This window comes from Macaca thibetana, chromosome 2 (genome assembly GCF_024542745.1).
Source record: "Macaca thibetana thibetana isolate TM-01 chromosome 2, ASM2454274v1, whole genome shotgun sequence".
Lineage (NCBI taxonomy): Eukaryota > Metazoa > Chordata > Mammalia > Primates > Cercopithecidae > Macaca > Macaca thibetana.
In genome coordinates, this window is record NC_065579.1 from 127776577 (window position 1) to 127799493 (window position 22917).

The window sequence follows — 22917 nt, forward strand, 5'->3', positions numbered from 1 at the left end:
TTACTCCTAGAACATGAGCTCTCCTGTGCCAATTAATTTATCCAAGCAGGAGACTGTACTCCTTGATAACCTTAAAGCATCTTCCTTGCTTCCTTGTCCTTTCACCCTAATAGTGCTTGTGAGTACTCAAGGTTACTCAAGACAGGCTAAAGTTTTCCAAATCAGGAAGCAACTGTTAAATTTCAAATTTCTGGTAGGCAGAGGCCCTGTCTTGATGTTTCACACTGCCCCACAACCCCCACCACCTGGACACCACAGTTATCATAAAAGTATAAAGAACCGCTGTACTTGACTGACCTGACCTTACAACTCCAGGTAGGCAGGAAGCTTCCTCCCCATAGAAGTGTTTGAGTGTCCCTAAATGTCTTGGTGCATCTTTTAATGCATGACCCCAATCACTGATGTGTCTGCACTCTTTGCAATGCCCCTTAATGACCAGGCAACTTTATGTGTTGTTGTTGTTTTTCTAATGTGATTAAAGGTACAATGAGGTATGTGTGCAACAAGAGGCAAAGCTATTGTTCTGCATCATTAAGCTCACAGCAGCCCCCAAAAAGAAACTGTAGGCAGCTTGCCAATGGCCCTAATGAAGAGCATCTCTTTGAATTATCTCTGGATGAGGAAAGGATAAAGTCTGAGCCCTGGAATATTTGATCCTCTTTGTGCTGCTGTTACCAGGGCTTACTGAAGCCAGACGCACCGGACCTTCTGGAACTGTAATTTATGGAAACCTTAATTTCTCTGCTCTAATAAGGCTTTGCATAATAAGAGCGAGAATGCAATTATTAATTCCTGCAAGTGTTTTGTGAATTCCTTTATGCTACGGTTCAGGACTCACAAAGAATAGGAGCAAGGGGGATTTTACTTAGTTGGCACAAGGGTAATGGGTCTGAAAAGTAGTTTGAGTTTCTTGAAAATAAATCTGCATGGCTTCCTAAATTGCTGACCAAGTATATTCCAGATGGAAGTCATTTATCAGCAATTTACTGAGCGATGCTTCAGCCAGAAATATTTCCACATAAATTCACCTAGTAAAAAACAAACAACAGAATCCAGGCTCCCTCTTTTGGGGGCAGTTGTGTGTGTTTGTGGGAGGGGTTGGGGGGATTGAGCACAAATAATACAGAAGAATAAAAGACAGGTTCACTTAGATTTGACAGAGATGTGGTCGAGTTACTTTTTGGAGGGTGCCAGTGTAATCCACAGCTGTGATTGCTGAATTATATTTTCTGTGCATTAATGGTAAAAAGCAAAACATTTTTAAAAGGCAAATTTAAAAAACTACCTTTTGACTTACTATGTTGGGCTATTTCAAATATAGCGGCAAAAGTCTGTAACACAACCACCTTGCCCGAATGACGGCGTCTGCTGTTCCACTTGTCTCCTGCTTATGTGCTGGACTCACTGAGAATTCCCCAGCTCACTGAGTGGGATAACTTGGCAAACTGAGGACTACAACTCACCACATGATCACACAAGGGATGGGGGCTAGATCGCCAGTAGCGACAGCGCTTCTGCCCAAGATCTCCAACATGTCTCCCAAATGCTTTGAAAAGGACTTGAGTCCAGTGAAGTCCTGAGTGTGAAGTCACAGGTCGGAAATGTATTTATTCCCAAGACTCATTTAAGATGCTTGTTTTTTGTAAGATATATACCCCTTGCCTAAGGAGAGTACCAAGCCTCGAAAGGTTTGTTTTGACTCTCTCTCTCTGTCTCAGTGTCTCTCTGTCTCTCTGTCTCTCAGACAGAGAGAGAGACACTTTTTGTTCACCCAGGGTCATTTTATCTTTAGGTTTTGCCCAGAGAGGCAGCCAACCCACTTTTTGCCGCGTCTCACTGTGTCTCTTTAAGCATATCACCCCCTGGTGGCTTAAGCAAAAAATGACACTCAACTGATGGAGAATCAAATTCTTTTTTAAAAAGTCTGGCTCTTTAAAAATTATGATGCCATTGATTGTTATAAATCAAGAAACACACACCCTTTGTTTCTCACTTGCTATAACAACCTTCTTCTAAAGTGCTTATCTAAAAGAAAGCCTTAGCTGGATTATTATTATTTTTATTACTGAAGACAAATTGAAAGAATGATTTTCGGAGAAAATCCTTACCTGCCAAGGTAGGTTACCAACAGCAGTATTAAAACCTCCTAGTTGAGAGTAGGACTTGAATATTTAAAAATAGAACATTTGACAGAGACGTAAGATAAATTATCTGGGTTGTATCGTAAATATCCCATTTCACCTCAACTGAAATTTTCATGTTGCTCACAATGACTTAGAAGATACAAGTCATCCGATGTGAATGACAGCACCCAAGATCGAGTCACTTGCTTTTGAAGTTCTTAAAAATTTCAGAGAGAGGTACAGAAATGGCAAGTGAGAAGTACCAATTTGAACCATATGTCCCACTACAAGAATTGCTAAAAGAACCAAATCAGCAGAGGGCTTGGGCTGTACTGAAAGGAGCGCCTTGTAACTATTTGTAAACACAGACAAAACCTTGCAAGCATTAATCATCATCCACGTCTTCTCCAACTTGTTCAAAGCGTGCATGACCACTCTTTGACCCTTCGAGTTCGACACTCTGGAGAGAGGTCAGTTGTGACGAAGCCTTTTGACAAGACTGCTTGAAACACATTTTATGACCATCAACATATATTTATATTTCCAAAGGCAGGCACCAAAGTGCCACTGGATGGAAAATTTTATAACAGACTTAAAAGAAAATACACAAAAAAGTCAGAAAGGCTTCCTCTTTCAGAACACAAAATATGCACAAACACACACACACAAATCCCCAATACCTTTCCCAGAAGTTACACTTGGCCAGTTGGGTGCCTATGCACTTCTACGGAATAAAAGGCAGGGTGTTACCTGACAAACTTCATAGAGTAATTTGTACTGCTCCTCTTGCTTCTGCAGGCTGCACAAACTGCATCCCATGTTTAGAAAAACGTCAAAGGAAGGCTTCCGTCCTCGCCAGCACCCGGGAAAAGCAGCTCCCTTACAGTGCAGGCATTGAAGGTATCCTTGGAGAGCCTCAGGTGAGTCAGGCGGCTGCAAAGCTTCACATTGGCGCTGCTCTCAGAGGCTAGACAACAACTCTCTCCCCGCTTCCACGCTTCCCTTCCTCGCCTCGCAGCATGCATGCATGCACGCGCGTGCACACACACACACACATACACACAGACATACACGCACACCACTCCCTCCTCTGAGTGATTCTGGCAGCTGGATTGTGGTCCAATGCACACGCTATATATACTGCTGCTCATGCATATTAATCAGCTCTCATTGACTATTCATAACAGACAATGATACAGAAGCTATAATTGCCAACTATGACAGTTGAAATTTCTCTAATTAACAAGCAAGTGCTCCAGTGGTAGGGAATAATAAAAGACACTAACAATTTTGCAAGCTATTTTCTGGCAGTTACAAATAAACATGACTGCATTTTTAGCAAGGTCTCTTAGGATAATCCCTAATGTGTTTTGGCTAAGTAGAAATTCATTTTTAAATATATCATAAAATTTCTGATGATATAAAATGTATTTAATGCTGCAGATAATGATGGCATATAAACGGACTTTATGGAAAGGACATGTTTTGAATAATGTTCATATAATATTTAGTGCTTTACAAAGTTGCAGGAAAAATACTCCACATATGAATAAAATATAAAAATTTAAATGGCAGGATATATCCGTGAGTATGCAAAGTAGCTAGGGGTTATAAGGAGAGAGGCTGCCCTACAGGTGAGAAAGCAGATAATCATTCCCCAAATGCATTTTCAATTCCAAAAGCAGAAAGTTATTTGTTGAAGGGCTGCCTAACTAACTGGGAGGAAGAGAAGCAGTCAGCTTCATGCCATCCCCTCAGCTATATAGATGCTGCAGGTATTTCAGAGATGATATGGCTGGGCTGATTGTCAATGGTTACTACGGATCTGTATCTGATGTTCCATACCTGCCTAGACCTCTGAAGCTGTGCCGAGTTGTGTGTGAAGAAAGCAGAGAGCTGCCAGATTATACCTGGGAAGTGAGAAAAGATAACATTTAAGAATTTTGATTCTTGCTGCCTTGCTTCTCTCCTCCTTCAGCCTCTGTCCCACTGAGTAAGCCTGACAGCTTTTCTAAAAACTTTGTTTTTAAATAAATGATTGCCCCATTGCCTGAATGCAATGCACAGGTACCCTTGTTCTCAACGAAAATCGTCCACGTTTAAAATTCTCACAATTGCTTCCAGAGCCTTCACCATTTTACAAAGGCTTCATTTTACAAAGGTTTAACTGTCTCCAAGGAAGACTCCCACGTCCCCTGCTGAGACGTGTCATGGGGCCTGAAGAATAATGCTCCCTTTCTCAGGGAGCTAAGACACACCTGAGACGTGAATAAACCAGTTCCAATAAAATCCCACTTGGGCTGATGGCCAGCAGATGCCTCTGGACCCATTTCTCAGACACAGAAGACGAGGCACAGTGACTTGGCTCACACCAGAACAGCCCTGACTTGCTGGAGGGAGAGGAGCCTTGCTTCCGGGCCCTCACCTGGTGTCACTGCCTGGACCGGAGCAGTAAGCTGGAGCGTGCCACCAGGGAAAGGAAGCCACAGATGGAGCGGGGCAGCTGCAGTTAATTGCTGACTTGCTTTGATGTTGTGCAGGGCCCTGTTGACCCATGAGCACGTTATTGGCGCTTTGGTCTCCTCATCTCCAAATAATAGGTATGATGCTAACTACCTTGCAGAGTTTTGTTGCAATGATTTGAGAAAACAAAAGCAGCTCTAATAAAAAAACAGAGGTCATGCTTCTTCACTCTCCTTGCCTCATCCCCACCCTTGGTTCATCAGTGAGTCTGGTCTGTTCTACCCCAAATTAGATCTCAAACCTGTCCATTCTGTCGGTCACCCTTGCACACCATGGATTCTCACCTGATGATGTCCAGAGCCTCCTGGGCACTCTCTGCCTCCTCTCCTGCCTACCCACCAGTTGCCTCTCTCCCCTAGTTCATTCCCTACCCAGTCACCAGGCTGGTCTTCACACAGCAGAAATGGATGAATCCACTGTTTGCTAAAAAGCCCTCAGATCACTTCCCATCACTCCTGGATTGAAACTGAAATTCTTCACCAGCGCCTACAATGCTCTGTAAAATCCGGCCTTTGTCCATCAATGTCTCCATACCCATCATCGCTCACCCACTCTGGTGGTCACCACACTGCCAGCAAGCCATGCCCTTCCGCAGGGCCTCTGCAGGTCCCTCTGCTGGAACCACTCTTCCCCTTCTCCTTTCTTCCAACCCCCTACCCCCATCTCCGCTCAAATGAAGCCTCCTTAGAAAAGCCTTTGCCAGGTATCTTGTATGAATTTACTTTCAGATCTTCCAAAGTACTGTGTCATATCACCCCATTCATTTCCTTTGCATCACTTTCCAAAATCAGTAATGATTCTGTTCACTTAATGCTTATGTGTTTGCTGACTGTTTCCTGGTACAAGCCTTTTGGCTTCCTGAGGACAGCGACTGGGTTTGAATTTCTACCAGCCCAGGCCCCATGAAGGTGCTCAGGAAACACATACTCGTTGGCTGCATGAAGACATGAAGGGTGACCTGTGCGATCTCACAGACCCGCCAATCACAGCACAATTGTCAAGTACCAGCAGGGAGAGAAAACAAAGTGTGCTTGGGTGTCCCCACAAAGGAAAGGTTTGCAATCGTGGTTGGTTCTCCTCCCCCAAAGTTGAGGGCCTTTAAGTTATGTTTTTCATAAGATTCTGTGGTTTCAACGTAGTCCTTCACCTTTTTCCTGCACATCCACAAATAAAAGTAGAAATGGGCCTAAGTTACATGATTAGGCAACTTTTACATATCCTTTTACTCTTTGTTAGAAAGCTTCCCAATCTCAGTAACAAGCTGGGAGAGTTTTACTGCATATGGTACTGTATTTCTGAGCAGTGGCTCTCTAACATTTTGGCCTTAGGAACTCTTTCACTCTTAAAAATTACTGAGAACTGGCCAGGCATGGTGGCTCACACCTGTAATCCCAGCACTTTGCGAGGCTGAGGCGGGCAGATCACGAAGTCAGGAGATGGAGACCATCCTGGCCCACATGGTGAAACCCGTCTCTACTAAAATACAAAAAATTAGCCAGGTGTGGTGGCATGCACCTGTAGTCCCAGGTACTTGGGAGGCTGAGGCAGGGGAGGTGCTTGAACCCAGGAGGTGGAGGTTGCAGTGAGCCAAGATGGCACCCACTGTACTCCAGCCTGGTGACAAGAGCAAGACTCTGTCTCAAAAATAAATAAATAAATAAATAAATAAAAAATAATAATTACTGAGAACCTCAAGGACTGTTGTTTATATGGGTTATATTAAGCAATATTTATCATATTAGAAATAATCAGAAATTTTAAAGTATTCATTAATTCATTTTAAAATAGCAATAACAAACCCATTAAATAATAGTATAAATAACATTTTTATGAAATGACTATATTTTCCAAAACAGAAGTTTTTGAGAAGGAAAGCATAGTTTTACATTTTCCAACAGCTCTCTAAGGTCTAGTGTAATAGAGGACAGCTGGATTTTCACATTTGCTTCTAAATTCAAACGCTTGTGATATGTCATGTAGCCGCTAGAAAACTCCACTGTACTATATGTTCATAAAAGAATGACAGTATAACATCTTGGTATTTTTACGAAAATGTTTTTGACCTCACAGATCCCCAGAAACAAGTGTCCTGGACCCCCGGGGTGCCCGGGCCTTACTTTGAGAACAGCTACCTTACAAGTGTACTTGGGTGAGTCTGGTGTCTAAAAGCCTCACGCTGCAGGGTGCGGGGAGGAATGGAAAGGATACTAATACAAATTCGACTCATGGTTGGGTTTCCATTCTTGTGATTAATATGTATTATTTGGAATAAAAAATGGAAAACATTCATGCACCCGTTATGCCTAAAACAAGACACACGAAAAGTGTTTTTTTTGTTTTGTTTTGTTTTTTTGCATTTAAAGTACCCTTTACTTTGGAAAATCATCTAGCACATTTAGGATGGTGTTTTATTTTCAAAATGTTGCTTTCCTATAGTAAGGAACACACAATTGTGTAAAAAAGGAGGTTCACCTGCTTGATGATACACACCGTAGCATTTAGTCAAGCTCATCCCAGAGGCAGTGTAAGGGCAAAGAAAGTCTGTTAGTGACTGCAAGTTATTTATAATAGAACTGTTTTTGAGAGAACAGCTGTCCCAGTAAAAATGAAAAAACTACTGGCCACACAAAGGCACACATTGTTTGGTGAAGATGCTTAACGTCTTTTTCAAGTTAGTAATCACATCACTGGAAAGTGCCTAATAAGCTCACCAGAGCACAAGGCACTCTTCTCGGGTGCTCTGCACCATCAGACGCCTGCCTCTTCCTGCCTTCATGGAAATTAAAAATAAAGTGCAAAGAGGGGTCACCAAGGAACACACAATGAGACAAACAGACAGACAAGGCATATACACAAAGGGCTTAAAGTGCCCAGGGAATATCCCTCATAATCATTCTTTGAACTTCCATAAGTCATCGGGGTGCTACAGACAGCCAGCAGATGTAGACATGAACTTTTATTTATTTAATTGCTGAATAAGCTATCTAATTCAAGCATATTATTTTCAGCATACTGATTGGATTGTCTATTTGCCTGATACCTGCAATGCAACCTTGTTTTCTCTGTTGTAATGATGAACACAGGTCTCACCATGCTATGAACTTCCAGTCCAGCCACACAGGCTTCTGGAAGAGTCATGTCAAAAAGAAGTGAGATGGCAGGACTGAGGAGGAAACGGGTCTCCGTGGAGCAATGGCATCCCTTTGTTATGCACTGGGCAGTCATAGGATAGTTTCTTCCTCTCTCAAATCTCTCAGACCTGCCCGCTGGCTCTTCTTTCCTGGGGGTCTTTCCATCTTCCTTCTGGATCACACAGATTCACTAACTTGTCTTCTTCCCGGGTGGAACCCCACTCTCCCTTCAGTTGCTACTGTTCTACTGTTCGCCGGGCTAGAACAGTCCCTAACAATACACACACAGCCAATCAACCCATCAAGCTCAAGACAGCCCAATTTCTCACGTGCATGGACCCAGCTTCTCTTAGTCTGCCCAGCTTCATCTGTGTCCTCTGGACACGCATGCTGTTTTCCGACAGTGCTGAATGAACTGGGTCCGGTTCCTTCACACCTCCACGTCTACACACAGGCCGTGCCCTCTGCCTGGAATGCTCAACTCCATCACCTTCGGGGTGCCCCTTAAGTCTCACCTCCTCTGCCCCACCCTCCTCATAGCCCTGCACAGTTTCCCAGGTGCTTCCTTACGGCACGATTCACACGGGTGGTCGCTTTGTGTTTGCATCCCTCTGTTCTTCCCTGGAGAGCACTCTTCCAGTGCAACAACCAGGCCTCAGTCAGCGGTATATGCCCACCAACTTCCTCCTCTGATGCTCCATAAATATCTGATGGATAAATTCAGCATCAGATACATACTGAGGGCCTGCTTGGCACCAGGCACTTTTCTGGGCTTTGGGAGTACAGTAGTGAGCAGATGGACAGTAGTGTCTGACACGAACAAAGAACCTGGCTCTCACAAGAAGGTCAAGGCTGTAGACCTAGAAGAATCGCTTTTTCTGCCTTTGGTGGGACAGTCGCTCCCACAAGCCCTGTATACTATTCATGGCTAGAGAGCCCAAATCACAATCTGTTGAGGAAATGGTTTAGTCACCCGTGAACCCTCACCCCTGTCAAGGTGACTTTTCAACAGCTTGTCTGAACCCTATTTAGTGAGTGGCCACTGGTTCTTGAACAAGGAGTAAGAGGTGCATGAAAATTGTGTCTTCCTAGCAAAGAAAAAAAACAACTTCAAAGATGTCAGAATGCACACACAAAAAATGTCAAAGTAAAAAATACGTAACAGCAGCTGTGAGTGCAGTTTTTGTTTCTGAAAAGCTATGTCAGCTCAGAACATCTGCTTAGGCCTTCACATCTTATTTTATTTTATGTTTTGAGACAGAGTCTTGCTGCTCTGTCACCCAGGCTGGAGTGCAGTGGTTTGATCTCAGCTCACTGCAACCTCCACCTCCCAGGTTCAAGCGATTCTCTTGCCTCAGCCTTCTGAGTATCTGGGACTACAGGCATGCACCACCACACCCGGCTAATTTTTGTATTTTTAGTAGAGGTGGGGTTTCACCATCTTTGCCAGGCTGGTCTTGAACTTCTGACCTCAAATGATGCACCCACCTCGGCCTCCCAAAGTGCTGGGGTTACAGGCATGAGCCACCGTGCCCAGCTTCTTATTTATTTTGTTAAATGAAAAAATATTTTTCCTTTGCCAAATTGATTGAGGTGCTGCTGTCTTGAGGGAATGGGCTGCGGAGATCTTGAGGAACATCCTGGCTGCCTGAGACTGATGGCTCAGTTTCACTTGAAGTACTAGTTTGGTGCAAAAGTCATTGTGGTTTTTACAATAACATATAGAGGAGACATATGCTGAGCCCTGCTGGGAAGGGGAGCAAGGCAGGTGGCCAGGGCAGCCTACTATGTGCATGCCATGGCTAGCTCCAAACCCCATGCAGGCCAGTGAGCATCAGTCTCTGAGAGTCATGCAACAGACCCTGAAACAGGCTGCTGCAACAGCCACAGATACTGGGAATGGGGAGGCCAGAATACAGGCATCTCTGCCCTAGGCCACCCGCAGGAAGGAGATCTCATGGGTCTTGATGTCACAACATACAGTCCAAGCTTTCTGAGGGGCTTGAGGCCTCAGGGACTCCTCATAAGACACCTTGATTCCTTGGAGGTCCCAAAACACACTGTGTTTCCCGTCACTGGTGACAAATGGGTGCCCCCATTTCCTCAACTAGATTTGCAATTCCTGATGGTGGTTCCCAAAAAAGTCATCTTTGTAACCCCTGAAATGCCTATGACAACACCCAGCCTCCAAACGGCCCTTGCTAACTGTTTGGAATTAACAGGTGTGAGTTTGCACGTGAGTGTCTCGGGGATGGGGCAGGGAAGTGTAGTGAGTGAACTCAGCCCGGTCCCTCAGAACAACTTGCATAGAGCATGGGAAATTCACAGCCTTTTGGGAACTTGGTTTCCCCCACTAATAGTAGGGCAATCTCCCGACCAGGGGGAGGGCTCATGAAAAGACAGAAAGCCTTGAAAGGTATCGAAGCACGGTCTGTGGGTGTGCACTAAACCAAAGGAACAGTCACAAACCAGGGGCAGAAAGCCCTTCCAGCATGTTCTGGTGCAGGGGTTGGCAAACTTTTACTAGAAAGGACAGAACAGTAAATATTTTACACTTTGTGGGCCAAGAGACAAAATCAAGGAGAATATATAGATACTTATGTAACAACCATTTAAAAATGTAAAATACGGCTGAGAATGGTGGCTCACGCCTGTAATCCCAGCACTTTGGGAGGCTGAGGAGGGCAGATCACGAGGTCAGGAGATAGAGACCATCCTGGCCAACATGGTGAAACCCCGTCTCTACTAAAAATACAAAAATTAGCTGGGCATGGTGGTGCGTGCCTGTAATTCCAGCTAGTTGGGAGGCTGAGGCAGGAGAATCACTTGAACCTGGGAGACGGAGGTGGCAGTGAGCTGAGATCGCGCCACTGCACTCCAGCCTGGTGACATAGTGAGACTCCGTCTCAAAAAAATAAATAAATAAAATAAAATAAAATACATTCTTCATTGCAAACTGTACCAAACCAGGCTGTGTGCTGGACTTGGCCTATGGACCATAATTTGACAACAAAACAATCGCAGACTGAGCCAAGAGTTCTCTGACACTCGGTGATGATACGGTTAGGACGAAGTATTCCTCTTACCCCCATTTTACCCAGGAGAGAACTGGGGCCCAGGGAGGCAAAGTAATTTGCCCAAGAGCACACAGCTTGCAAGTGGCAGAAATGAGATCAGAATTTGTAACCCCAAAGTAAGTAAGACCTTACATCTTCATTAGGAATGCTGAGGCGGGCAAACAGGCTTTCAAAACTGGCTTCCTGGGAAATGGCAGGGGCTGGTAAAGAAAACAATCCAAGAAACACAACGTACTCATGAGGATGCCGATCAACACACAGAGTCTGTAAATTACTGGCCTGCTGAACAGGACAAGGCATGGCTTGCTGAGACTATCTCCTTCCAGATATGAGGTTTCCTTTTAATACTTACAGCCACCAAACGGCCTGATCACAGAGTCCCTGCTGAGTCTGGGGGATATGACGGGTCTCAGTCATGGCCCATGGGTGGTCTCCTTGCCCATGTGAATGTGACCAATGTATCAAAGGCTCCATTCTAAATGGCATGGTGGGGCAGTGGTGGGCATTGTGGCTCTGTGATCTGAGCCAGGCTCCTAGCCATCCTGGGGGTTCCCTGCTGGGCTCCTGGAGGACCTGCCTCAACCCCTGGATATGGGGTTCCACCTGACAGCAGGAAAACAGATTTGAGGCCTGGAGTCCAGGCAGGAGAGATGGTTGAAACAAACAGAGATGCATGGTAAACACTCGAGGCAGAGGGGAACTGGGGAGGGCATCAGGCCAGGATTTGTAGGAATTCAGGTGGTGGCCTTTGCATGCTTCAAAGTCCTAGGTAGCTTAAGCCAGGCTTAGCTGCAAAGGGAGAGACTCTAAGGAGAGAAAAGGAGAACAAATGATAGGATGAAGAAAGGGGAGAGATTCAGAACTGGCGCTACAGGGCACGTGAAGGTTGACACCAATTGTGTTATTGTGGATTCAGAGAAATGACTAGAATAACAGGCTGGGAAAAACACTGGGTGTTACAAATCCTTGAGGGAGATGTGACGGCATTAAGTTAAAACCAAAGAATTAAGTGAGAGGTCACAAACTCTACAGTGGGCTGTTGTGGTGTCTTTAACATTTTAAATAGGCACTAATTTAAAACACCAGCAGCAGTGATCTGAAAATGTGTGGATTTTTTTTTTTTTTTTTTTTTTTTTTTTACATCTTTTGAAAATTCCTAGTGTGTGGCACACATGACCTTGCATTCCCATGTGACAAAAACGAGTAGAAGCAGGGTAAAGACGTCCCTTGAGATGGGGTATGTGGTCCCCCAGTGCCACAGCTCCTCCTGAGCCTCATCACTGGCCACTTTCAGCTGGAGTACACTAAGGTGCCTAGGTCCCTGTGGTGTTGTTTATAAATGACAATATAAAACAGAAGAGCCTTGGTATAAGATCATAGAGACTGCAGCCTACCTCCCCCCCTCCCTTTTTCCCTCCTTCACCTGAAGGGAGGCTGTGTCTCCTATGAGCTCACATCAAGAGGGGGCGTGGGAATCTGGCTGCTCCCAGCCGCGCCCCAGCACCGGCCCAGTGGGTGTCAGTGTCATGGGTGGAAATAAAAACCTCACCTCATACCTTTCACGTATTCATTCACGCCTCTGTATTGATCGCCTGCTATGAGCCAGACACTGTTGTTTAGTGGTAAACACAACACACAAAACCCCCCCTCACCCTCCTGAAGCTGCTGTCTGCATCTGACTTGCAGCCACCCCAGGACGACAGCTGCTCTAAGTTTGCAGATGGCTTCCCAGTTGTCAAACTCCAACTAGTCCCAAGTCTTTGGAGTCATTGGCCTGGGTGACTTTCCACATGGGGTCTTCCCACTTCCGTATCTGTGCATTCCAAACTTCCAGCTGCAGGGAACCACCATGATTTTTGATGTATAGCCTCTACTACTATTAACTTGATTTATTTTCCTCTTTTTTTTGGAGGGGGGTGGGAGGGACAGAGTCTTGCTTTGTCGCCCAGGCTGGAGTGCAGTGGTACGATCATAGCTCACTGCAGCATTGAACTCCCGGGCTCAAGCTATCCTCCTGCCTCAGCGTCCTGAGAAGCTGGGACTACAGGTGGGCACCACTATGCCTGGTTATTTTTTTATTTGTTTAGTTTTTGTAGAGATGGGGTGGGTCTCACTTTGTTGCTCAGGCTGGTCTTGAACTCACAGCCTCAAGCGATGTTCCTGCCTTAGCCTCCCAAAGTGCTGGAATTATAGGCATGAGCCACTAAGCCTGCTCCAGCTTTTTCTTTAAAGCTACTCACATGGTTTAACTTAAAGTACTTTTGAAATAAAATCTAATCCCCACTGTAAATGGAAAATCAGCATCATTTGCTATGTATTAAAAATTACTATAATCACATCAATTTCAAAATTAAAAAGGGCTCATCTTTATGCCACATAATTCTGATATCCCACTATACGTAACATGGCTGGAACGAACGCCCAACTGGCACAGCATTTCAGCCTCACTGTGACCTTTCTCACATCTGTCTCATCAGCCTTTCCTATCTGTCTCCGGCTATCCTGCCCCCGACCCCATGCTTGGGTCTGCTTTGTGACTGACATCCCTAATCCTTTCACTCCATGATGCTTTTATTGACCTTATTAGTCCTACCTGGAATACCTTCCACACATACGTTTGTGCTTGTTGAGATGTGAGCTCCATCCTTCCAATCCCATGGATATTAAAGCCCACCCCAATTTGTCCATCAGAATTGATCACTAGCTCCCAGGTGCTCTGCCAGAGGATTTGCTGCCGTCTGCGCTGTGCCAGTTTCTTGAGGGCATGTCCATCTGTCTTCCTACTCATTTCATTTAAGCAGGAGAATGTTATGCTAAGTGTCTAGGACAGAATGGTGACTGTGGCCAGTCTCTTCCTTCTAAGAGGAAAGCGACAAGTTCCTGAAGACAAAAACCCACCATGGTTTATGACCAATAAGTAGCTTCATTACCGTGATTAATCAACAAGCAAGTGCTTATTGAGCATCTGTGCTACACATCGTCCCAGCTCAGGGAATACAGAAAAATTGTAAAATCTGTCTCTATACTCAAGCAGCTTATGATGTCTCCTGGGAAACAGGACTAAACCATAAAGGCGGGGAGAGGAGAAGTCAGCTGTAGAGAGCGGAGGTAGTGGCGGAGTGAGGAAGGTTTCTCCTGATAACCCCCATGAGGTAACTACAATATAACCTTTGGGGCCATGCTTTTTGGTTTGCTGTGGATACTATAGACTTTGTGGAAAAGGCACAATCTGAGCTAGTTGTTGCAAGATGGAGGGAATACAGACATAGGGAAAAACAAGCCAGTCTGGATCCATACGAGAGGAAAAGCAGAAAGGAGAACTCTTTGAATAGAGATGAAGCAGGTACATGGGCCGCGGTGCCTAGGGAAGATGAATCCATATGAATGGTGGTCTTGAAGGCAAATGAATGATGGGATGGAAATGATTTCTGGCGAAGGGACTGTGACTGGCGTGTAGGCAAAGTGAAGTAGGAAGGTATGAAACGGTGAGAGGGTGACACTAGGGCAGAGATAGGGAGAGCCTAAATCTGAATTCAGAACTGGGAATCTCAATGGCCAAATTACTTTGTATCCTGTTTGGTGGATCTCAGGTCAAACCACAGCCAGAAGTGGATCTGGGAAACACAGCTTTTTGTTTTCATTCCTGGCCAGACTCTAGGATTCAGGACATGCCCTCGTAGTAGATGGTCCTTTCCAGCAGCCTGTAATTGAGTCATAGGTGACTTGGCTGTTTGTGTCCGAAAGAATTTGGAGGCTAGGAGAAGCATGAGTTGGATGGATAACTTGGGCACTAAAGGGAAGCTACTTTAATATTTTAAAGTCACCCAGAAGATAAAACAAGTAGTTGCAAGAAAGATACTTGAGAAAAAAAAAAAAAAAAAAAAAAAAACATTGCAAAGTGAGGCTTCATAATTCACTCATACCTATAAGGTTCATGTGCTATCAAGTCTGAAATTACTTATCAAGCTTCTATCCTGGATTTACTTTCTCTATAAAACAGTACTTCAGAGAATAAGTAAGTAAACCCCATTATGACCAATGGTTTGTTTTAAGAGAAAAATGCTTCCACAAATGGCAATACTAATTTTTTAACATTCTCTGAGAAAATATAACAACTCGATAGACTTGAGAGCCGGGTAAGAACTATTGATGTTGTACTTAATCTTTAAAACTGATATATGTGTGTCCAAAAGCTAATAAAGTTCCCTCTCCTATAAATGGGGGAAAGGAAAACACTAGATCATAGGCAACACATGCTTAGGATTCCGGTCTGATGGCAAGAGCCCAGGGGCAGGGAAAATTGAAGTGATTTAAAATAGTCCCTGATAGGATATATCTGATATTAGTGGGCTTGCTGAAGCGAAACAGTAATACCAGAGAGATACAAAGGTGTAAAACCCATTAATGTGCGTCCAAATGTTTTGATGCCTTAACCCCAACATCTTTCAGGTGATTCGTCCCAGGGGGTAGGCACAAGTGTGCTGGGTGATATCAACTAGAAAGCTGATAAGTGGGTGCTCTGAAACCACAATTTATTTTTTGGGATGAAATGGGGCACATTAACACTGCAGAGAGGTCCCCGTCAGCACTCTGAGTTCTGCCCACCTTCTCTTTGAGTCCATCTACCATGACCTACCTTGGGGTGAGGCATTTTATTTCAGGAAAAGGAAAAAATACAGTTTCATGGGCAGTGAGTGTTTCTTCAAAGCTTTGCTTGGCCAAGCCATGCCATGATCCCACAACACCAGCTAACAACCAATCATACCGTGTGCTCTACACACCAACACTATTCCATCATTTGGATTTCATGGACTGGTAAAATTAGAGGGGAACAATGCTGAGGACTAACAGAGTGGCCAAATACGTATTTGTCTTCTAAGAACCTTTAAAAACTTCATTCATTAGTACCTTAATTGGAAAACAAAATCCTGAAAAAATTATCAGACATAACCTCAGGCGTTTCAAAACAGAGTAAGTTTAAATTTACAAAATACTCACTACACTTTCTTATCTGCCTGACTCTCTCTACAAGGATTCAGTTGCTGGCGGGGACAGACAGCAACATGTCCCAGGGAAGCTGAGGAAGAACGTGGATGGAAAACAGACTGCTTCTGGCGACGTGAACCTTCCCTTACCTTAGGATGAAGGGTAACCAGGGTGCACAGAAGAATGGAGAATTGAGCACCTTTTCTGCTCAGTTCCTTCTTTAAAATATTGAATCCTACTGCATCGAACGAGTAGGTTTTCACGTCTTACCCTCGTAACTTGTGCATTCTGTTGATCTCGACAGTGCTGGGTGAGCTGACTCCTAGCTCCTGCCTTCCCCCACTTCCCAGCTTGCTCCAGCCCTCTGGTGACAGCAATGATAGGGAAGGATTCCTGACTAATTCAGATGGATGTGAGCTGAACCTTCCCTGTTTCTTGCCAACTTCTTGGCTATATATATATAATTACATATCATATATACTATATATATATAATTACATATCATATATATATAATATAGCAATCCATTTATTTGTCTCTGTGTTCACTCCCATCCCCAAATTATTTTCATGGTGGAGAAACAAACTTTGTGCCCCTTGTTAAACTGCAAATCCTTGCTCTGCCCTCCCTTCGGTTGCACTGCTTCTCTTAGTCTACGCAGGAAATCGAAGCCTTGCACCCTTGGACTCAGGCTCTCCCAGACCTCCATCCCTCCCAGCCGTGCTGTCTGTCCTAGCCTCCTGTTGCCTCTCTCCTCCCTCTCCAGGCCAACAGAGGTTTCTCAAGACATTCTGAAGGCTCCCAAATCTGCTACTCCCCAGTCTTCTCCTTCTCCCTCCTTTCGCTGCCATGTTCCTCCATAGAGCAGTCTACACTTACACCTATTCTCTTTGGTTTGCCCTCCACAACCCTTCCTCCATAGCCACACACACACTACCATCTGGGGTCATAATGACCTCCCAGTTGGTGCAATCAAGAGCTTGTTGTAAGTCCTCCATTAAAACTATCTAAATAAGAGGATGTGGAGGTTCATAGTTCAAGCTTTACCTCTACTAGCTTTAGAGATAATTCAGTTGCAGTCCAAAAAGATTACTTATTGGCAGAACTGAGATGTGGCCCCAGTCTTCTGGTCACCATGTTGATGTTCTTTTTCCTAAAGACCACCACCTGCCTTGACTTTCCTGTTGACTCTACACTCCTTCTTAACTCTTCCCTGGTTCTCTCATAGTATACACTCCTCATCTACACAGATCCCTCGGGTAATGCCTGCTAGCTCCTTTTCCTCTTGCATTCTACATAAATGTAGATATACCCTAAATATCATAGCTTTTCCAGTAGTAAGGATCATATCTAGCACACACATTTTCTTCTTCCCACCTCTCTTCTGTCTCTATATACTGCCAGTGGGAGTTCAACCTATTAGAAATGCTCTCCGACAACCAAAAACATCCTTCTCTTTCATCACCTGTAAATAAGCACCTACCATGTGAGATTCAGCACAGGAGGGGAATCTGGGATTAGACTGCCTAATTTCAAATCCAAGCTCAGCCTCTTTAGCACATGCCGTTGTGACCTGGCAAGACTCTTCCCAAGTCTTCATTTTTTCTTCTAACCACCTAGGATTGTTGTGAAGACTAATGAGAAATTACTCATACAGAGTTACTCAGTGAAGTGGCTAGCTTGCAGCATTAATGGTAAATGCTTAGATTTTAGTTTTCTTTCTTTCTTTTTTACATTTTCACTTTTAACGTTTGCTAGGGATGATGCTGAACCCTAGTTCCATCCCTTGTATAGCTCAGTGTTTGGTGTAATTAAACTTTAGATGTGCTACAGCAGCTGTCTGCAGAGTAGATGAGGATAAAGGAGTGAAGAGTTAATTCTACTTAGGGCATCCGAAAAACCTTCATTTGAAGAGCTAAACACTAATCTCAATCTTGTTTTTTTGTTTTTTGTTTTTTTTTCCCCCTGGGGACTAAGCTCCTATACAGAGCACATGTAAATAAAAAGAAGCTTCACAAGTGAGCAATATCATGGCAAAAAAAAAAAAAAAAAAAAATTTAGAACAGAATTGTTCAGAGTTTCGGGTGCATCTAGCTACTAGGATGGGCAAGAAACATAGGCCAGAATAATTCGTGACTACCCCCGAGAATATTCACAGTATGTAACACCTCAAGCCAGAGAAGCCATGGAAACACCTGGTGTGATACATCTGTACTTGCGGCACAAAAGTCAGGGCAGGCACCTTTTATATTTAAAACCAGTCACCATGACTACCACAACCCAGTTTCTCACACTACCACAAACCTTCTATTTCTCACTGCAATGTGGTGTGTGGCATGGTTGGAGTCACAAGACTGATTTTCATGGGCCTTTGAACCTCTGATTCTTACATGTTTCTTTGAGCTTCATTTTAAGCCTGGTCTTTGCAGAGAAAGGGGGAAGAAATCATAGATAATTAAAGCATAAAATATTCTCATTTCATGGTGGGGCTAACAAGTGAAACTACAAGTAATGATGTAATCCAACTTGTCAAAAAGGAAAATGAAAAGAGGAGACAGAAGGCAGGACAGAGCCTTGGGACCCAGCGTGCCATGTCATCTTCTAATTAACTAACTGATCCTTTAAACTGTCAAACTCGGCGAGGAACTCCATGGCCTGGCGTCTGATTAATATTCATATTCGGGCACTGGATGCTCTGATTTAGGTCCCAACGGCTGTAGTTAAACATCAGCCTTTAAAAAAGAAAAGAGAGAGAGAGGGAAATAAAAACCTGCCTGGTGAACCAAAGTCTCCAGGTTTGACATTCATAGGGAAATGAGGGAAGGCCACCCTGAGGTCCATAATCCACAGTGCGAGCAAATCCTCCATGGATGCATATTGATTTCTGAATCATGATGAGGACTTGTATATTGAAAAAATAATTATTTTGCTTCTTTCTACTGGCAGCCACATTGTTAATCATATCCCACGCCTCATTGTTAAATAAGTGAACAACGCATGTAAAATTACATAGCATTCGGTAATATAATCAAGCTTTTAATTTCAAACAAAAATAATTGAATATGTAATTTAATCAAAACAGGCGAGAATCCATCATTCAGTTAAACTGTAATGAGTGGCAACCTGGACTTCTCTTCTTATGGCACAGGCTGCTAAAGAATATACTGCCTCCCCTAAATTGACTTCTCAACTAAAAAATGCTTCCAGTCTGGGGTGTAAGAAAAAGCCTGTTCTAACTGCATGCTTTATGTGGATGAGGCAATTGACTTAAAAAACCCAAACCAGCACCCCTAGACAGAGTCTCAGTCTGATTCACACTCCCAACCACCAACAGCTGGGCAGGACATGCCACAGATACCTCCTCTGGAGGACGATGATGAGAAGGGTCCTCAGGAAGCACAGGATGGACCATGCCTTTTCCTTTACTCTCAGTTCACATTTTATTAATTACAGACTTCTGAAGGAAGAAATAAGTCAGCCCAGTTCCGCTGCAAGTTCTAACAGCATTGGTTTTTAGAAAATGTTTCCTAAGCTATTTTTATATTTAATATGAGAGAGACTTCCCTCTCACAATGCCAGTCCATTCTACATTACTGTGTTCTACATTGACATGCCACTGATCCCATACACATTCTCAGTAGCAATTCTTCCTTACCCTATCGAGTGTACTAAACATTCTCAAGCCCTTGTTAAACATACTACTTAGCTATCTTCCAAGTTATATTTAAAAATGGGTGACACTGCTCATGAATGTGCAGACTGGCATCATAATCAGTACACACACAAAATACAAAAGGTGTGGAAGAGCTAGGCTCAAGCTGATCAGTGCAGCCAACAGATATCAAGGCCTATCATGTAATCAGGCACATTAATAAGTCACAATTTGTTTTCTTCTTAGCAGGGAGGACATGCTAAACATCTAATCAGTACTTTTTTAATAAAGGAATAGCCCACTTGTAATAAATACATACATACATTCCAAATGGCTTGTGGGATTTTCCAAATTGAGCAAAAAATGTGGTCAAACTGGTTTAGGGTACAAGTTTAAATTCCAAAAGGCATTTTTGCATTTCTGCTAACTAGAGTAGCAGGAGGAGGAAAACCATCCAACAGTACCATTACTATCTTTGCATCATGCCTGTCTTTGAAAGGTCAGAACTAAAAAGGCAGACTGGCTGGTGCTGCCCATCAGAAGCCTTAATTCTTTTCACCCTCTGGATGAGACCTGCAGAATCAACAATCAAAAAAGTTCTTCCCCTGGTAATTATTCTAGGATGATTTGGAATATTTCTCGTGCCCTTAAAAAAAAAAAAAGCTGGCACATCTCAAATCTCACCCACGCCCACCTCTACTTGAGTTTAGGCCGTTGGGGAAACCTACCATCACCACCAATCCTGACCTGTAAACTCCAAGTCGGGAGGAATCCAATAGGATGGCAGAAAGAGTCTTGACATCTCACTTCAGAAGACAATGTCAGTGCACTGCTTGCCAGATGACATCCTATGCTGGGTTCCTCGGAGCTGCAAATACTTCTTCCGGGTGGGGAGCAGGCTCCTGGGACACCGAAACTGGCTCAAATCCACAGGCAATAAAGTAATTAATGGTGTCTTTCAGGGCAAGCGCAGTAAAAAAAATAATTGCTCTCAAATTTTTACTGCTAATGAATGACTGGTACAGTCAATATTTGTGTTGTTGGGAGTGGATGTGTGGCTCTATGTGTTAGAGGATGGGGAGGAAAGTCTTTTGGATGCAAATATCCAAACCAGTCTATCAGCTCAGTTAATAACTCTGACCTGCCAGACCACAAGTGCTGAATATGTTGACTTGAAATGTCTACAGGGAACATATGTCATGGATCAGAGAACACACTGATTAGTCCAACAGAGACCAAAATCTGTCACTTTGGTCATGGTGCAAAGATGTGCCAAACAGGGTCACTAAAGAGAGCAAATAAATGGGAGAAAAATACCAAAGCAAAGTTGGTTTTAGAGAGAGGCTGAGCTGCCAACTACCTGGCTAAATGCTACTTGATTAGGTAAAATATATTTCCTGCCTCAGCACCTCTGCCCACTGTGTTAAAACATTGCTTCCCCTTTCTTAAAATAACTACCAGCTTGCTGATGCCAAGTAACTCTCACTCATGTCATAGTCATTTACCATCATATATTAGGTCATCAGCTTTCTGCCTATTGAATCGCACAGATGCTCTAGCTTCTCATCACACACACACACAGCCATATAAATATAGATTTAAAGATGACTGTGCTCATGGTGTTTACTGGTTAGTCAGTTCTCTTAAGTAACAGGAATCCCTTGCTGGCATGAACTGTGAACACAGAGAAAATTGTGAGAGCCAAACAGAATCAAATCTTCACTAGTGTGGGTAAGCAATAACCTGCCACGTCTTTATGGGCTAGTTAGCTCAGCTGGTTAGCCCACGGATATATCTTGGGCCACAGCAATGTCTGATTCCCAGGTGAAGAGGACAAATGACCTCCTGGCTACAGACTGACTCCTTTATCTCCAGCCATCATTCCACAAATATACATTCTTGGGGTGGAATGTGGGGCTACCTGACACAAAGCAAAGACACTGCCAAGGTGGTAGGTTAGTAGCAGGGTCTCAAATAGGGGTGGGTGGAGAAAGAGAGTAAATAAATGGATCTAGACTTCAGCCGTGAAACACATGGCTTTTCTCTGCCACCAACATACCTATTGGTTATCTTCTCCAAGAAACCACAAAATAACTGCCACAGAGAGTTCTCCAAAACTGGTATGGGAATATGCTTTTTAACTTTGCAAAGGTAATTCCGTTTAAATTTGCTTCTGTTATTTCACTGAAGGCAGAAGCATGTGCTGGGACCCCTACTTTCACAGGGAACAAGACGTATGGTCAAGTCAGTCCTGGCTGGACCAGGCTTCCGGGATCATCTCATCCACCATCCTAACTGGTGGTATTATTCAGACATTGATTGAAAACTTGGATTTCTAAAGCACATGCATCTCCTTTCAGATCTTTTTGTGAGGCACCAGATTTTACTTGGTTTTAAGTTGTGAGTTACTCTGATGCTATCTCCCAAACCACACTAACGCTTCGCTCAGTGGCTACGGTTGAATAATTTTATAAGATATTCATGAGGCAAAGACTAGTGCCAACAAAGCAAGCTTTCCAAAGGAAATTTTCTAACGGGCCACATGTCTGTGTGTGTGTGTGTGTGTGTGTGTGTGTGTGTATGTTTTAAGTCCATGCAGTTGTCTTTAACTTGTTCTTCTGCATAATTTATTGGGCAGCTGTCAAACACGCATGCTCTCCTGTCTCATAGCTGACATTTGTACAGTGATAAATGACATAGAAAGTGGACTACAAGCAAACTGACACTCTGTCATTGAATACAAGCAAGAAATGGAGTATAGGGGCAAGAGAAACAGGTGGGAGAAAGTATGCCATTTTCCCTTTCCAGCAGTCAGGCTAGAAAGAACTTGCTGTTGGCCAGGTGCGCCTGTAATCCCAGCACTTTGGGAGGCCGAGGTGGGCAGATCATGAGGTCAAGCGATCAAGACAATCCTGGCCAACGTTTCGAAACCCTGTCTCTACTAAAAATACAAAAATTAGCTGGGTGTGGTGGTGTGCACCTGTAGTCCCAGCTTCTTAGAAGGCTGAGGCAGAAGAATCGCTTGAACCCGGGAGGCAGAGGTTGCAGTGAGCCGAGATCAAGTCACTGCACTCTAGCCTAGAGACAGAGCAAGACTTCATGTCAAAAAAGAAAAAAAGAAAGAAAGAAAGAACTCGCTGTTAATTCCTGAACAGTCTACAGAAATGGCCTTACTTTCCAGAGACACTTGCTTTACTCAATGGCTGTTATGCTTTCTTTAAAAAAGGTACAATAATTTCAATATATAGATACATGAAGTCTTTTCTTCATGCTTGAAGTATATATACATTTACATATAATTGTATATAATCAACAATGATTTTAGAGAGTTAGCAATGTTGATATTGTAATGCAAAACATAGTTTGAAAAACTCTTAAATTTCTCCAAAGAGAATGCTTAATTCCTGTAAGTGGGCCAAATACTG

The 22917-nt window shown here is 43.6% G+C and overlaps 1 protein-coding gene and 1 long non-coding RNA gene across 5 annotated transcripts in view; one reads left to right on the forward strand and one right to left on the reverse strand.

Annotated features, from left to right (window-relative positions):
- The window catches only part of LOC126947646 (uncharacterized), a 142008-nt gene that overhangs the window by 107135 nt on the left and 11956 nt on the right, over positions 1 to 22917 (forward strand). The window contains exon 2 of the long non-coding RNA XR_007723155.1: positions 2922 to 3043. This is a non-coding gene — a long non-coding RNA (uncharacterized LOC126947646). The remainder of the gene's footprint in view (positions 1 to 2921; positions 3044 to 22917) is intronic.
- PDZRN3 (PDZ domain containing ring finger 3) overlaps positions 1 to 22917 on the reverse strand; it is a 240034-nt gene that overhangs the window by 47651 nt on the left and 169466 nt on the right. Inside the window, exon 1 of one of the 4 annotated variants that reach the window (XM_050778557.1) lies at positions 3969 to 4089. The exons of 2 other annotated variants lie outside the window; for them this stretch is intronic. Coding sequence is in view for 1 of the 2 variants with exons in the window: in XM_050778555.1 (XP_050634512.1) it covers positions 2874 to 2942 (69 nt within the window). In the remaining variant the exon portion in view is untranslated. Of the gene's footprint in view, positions 1 to 2873; positions 3938 to 3968; positions 4090 to 22917 lie in introns of those variants that run through there. One more of the 4 variants, XM_050778555.1, reaches the window with a different exon arrangement.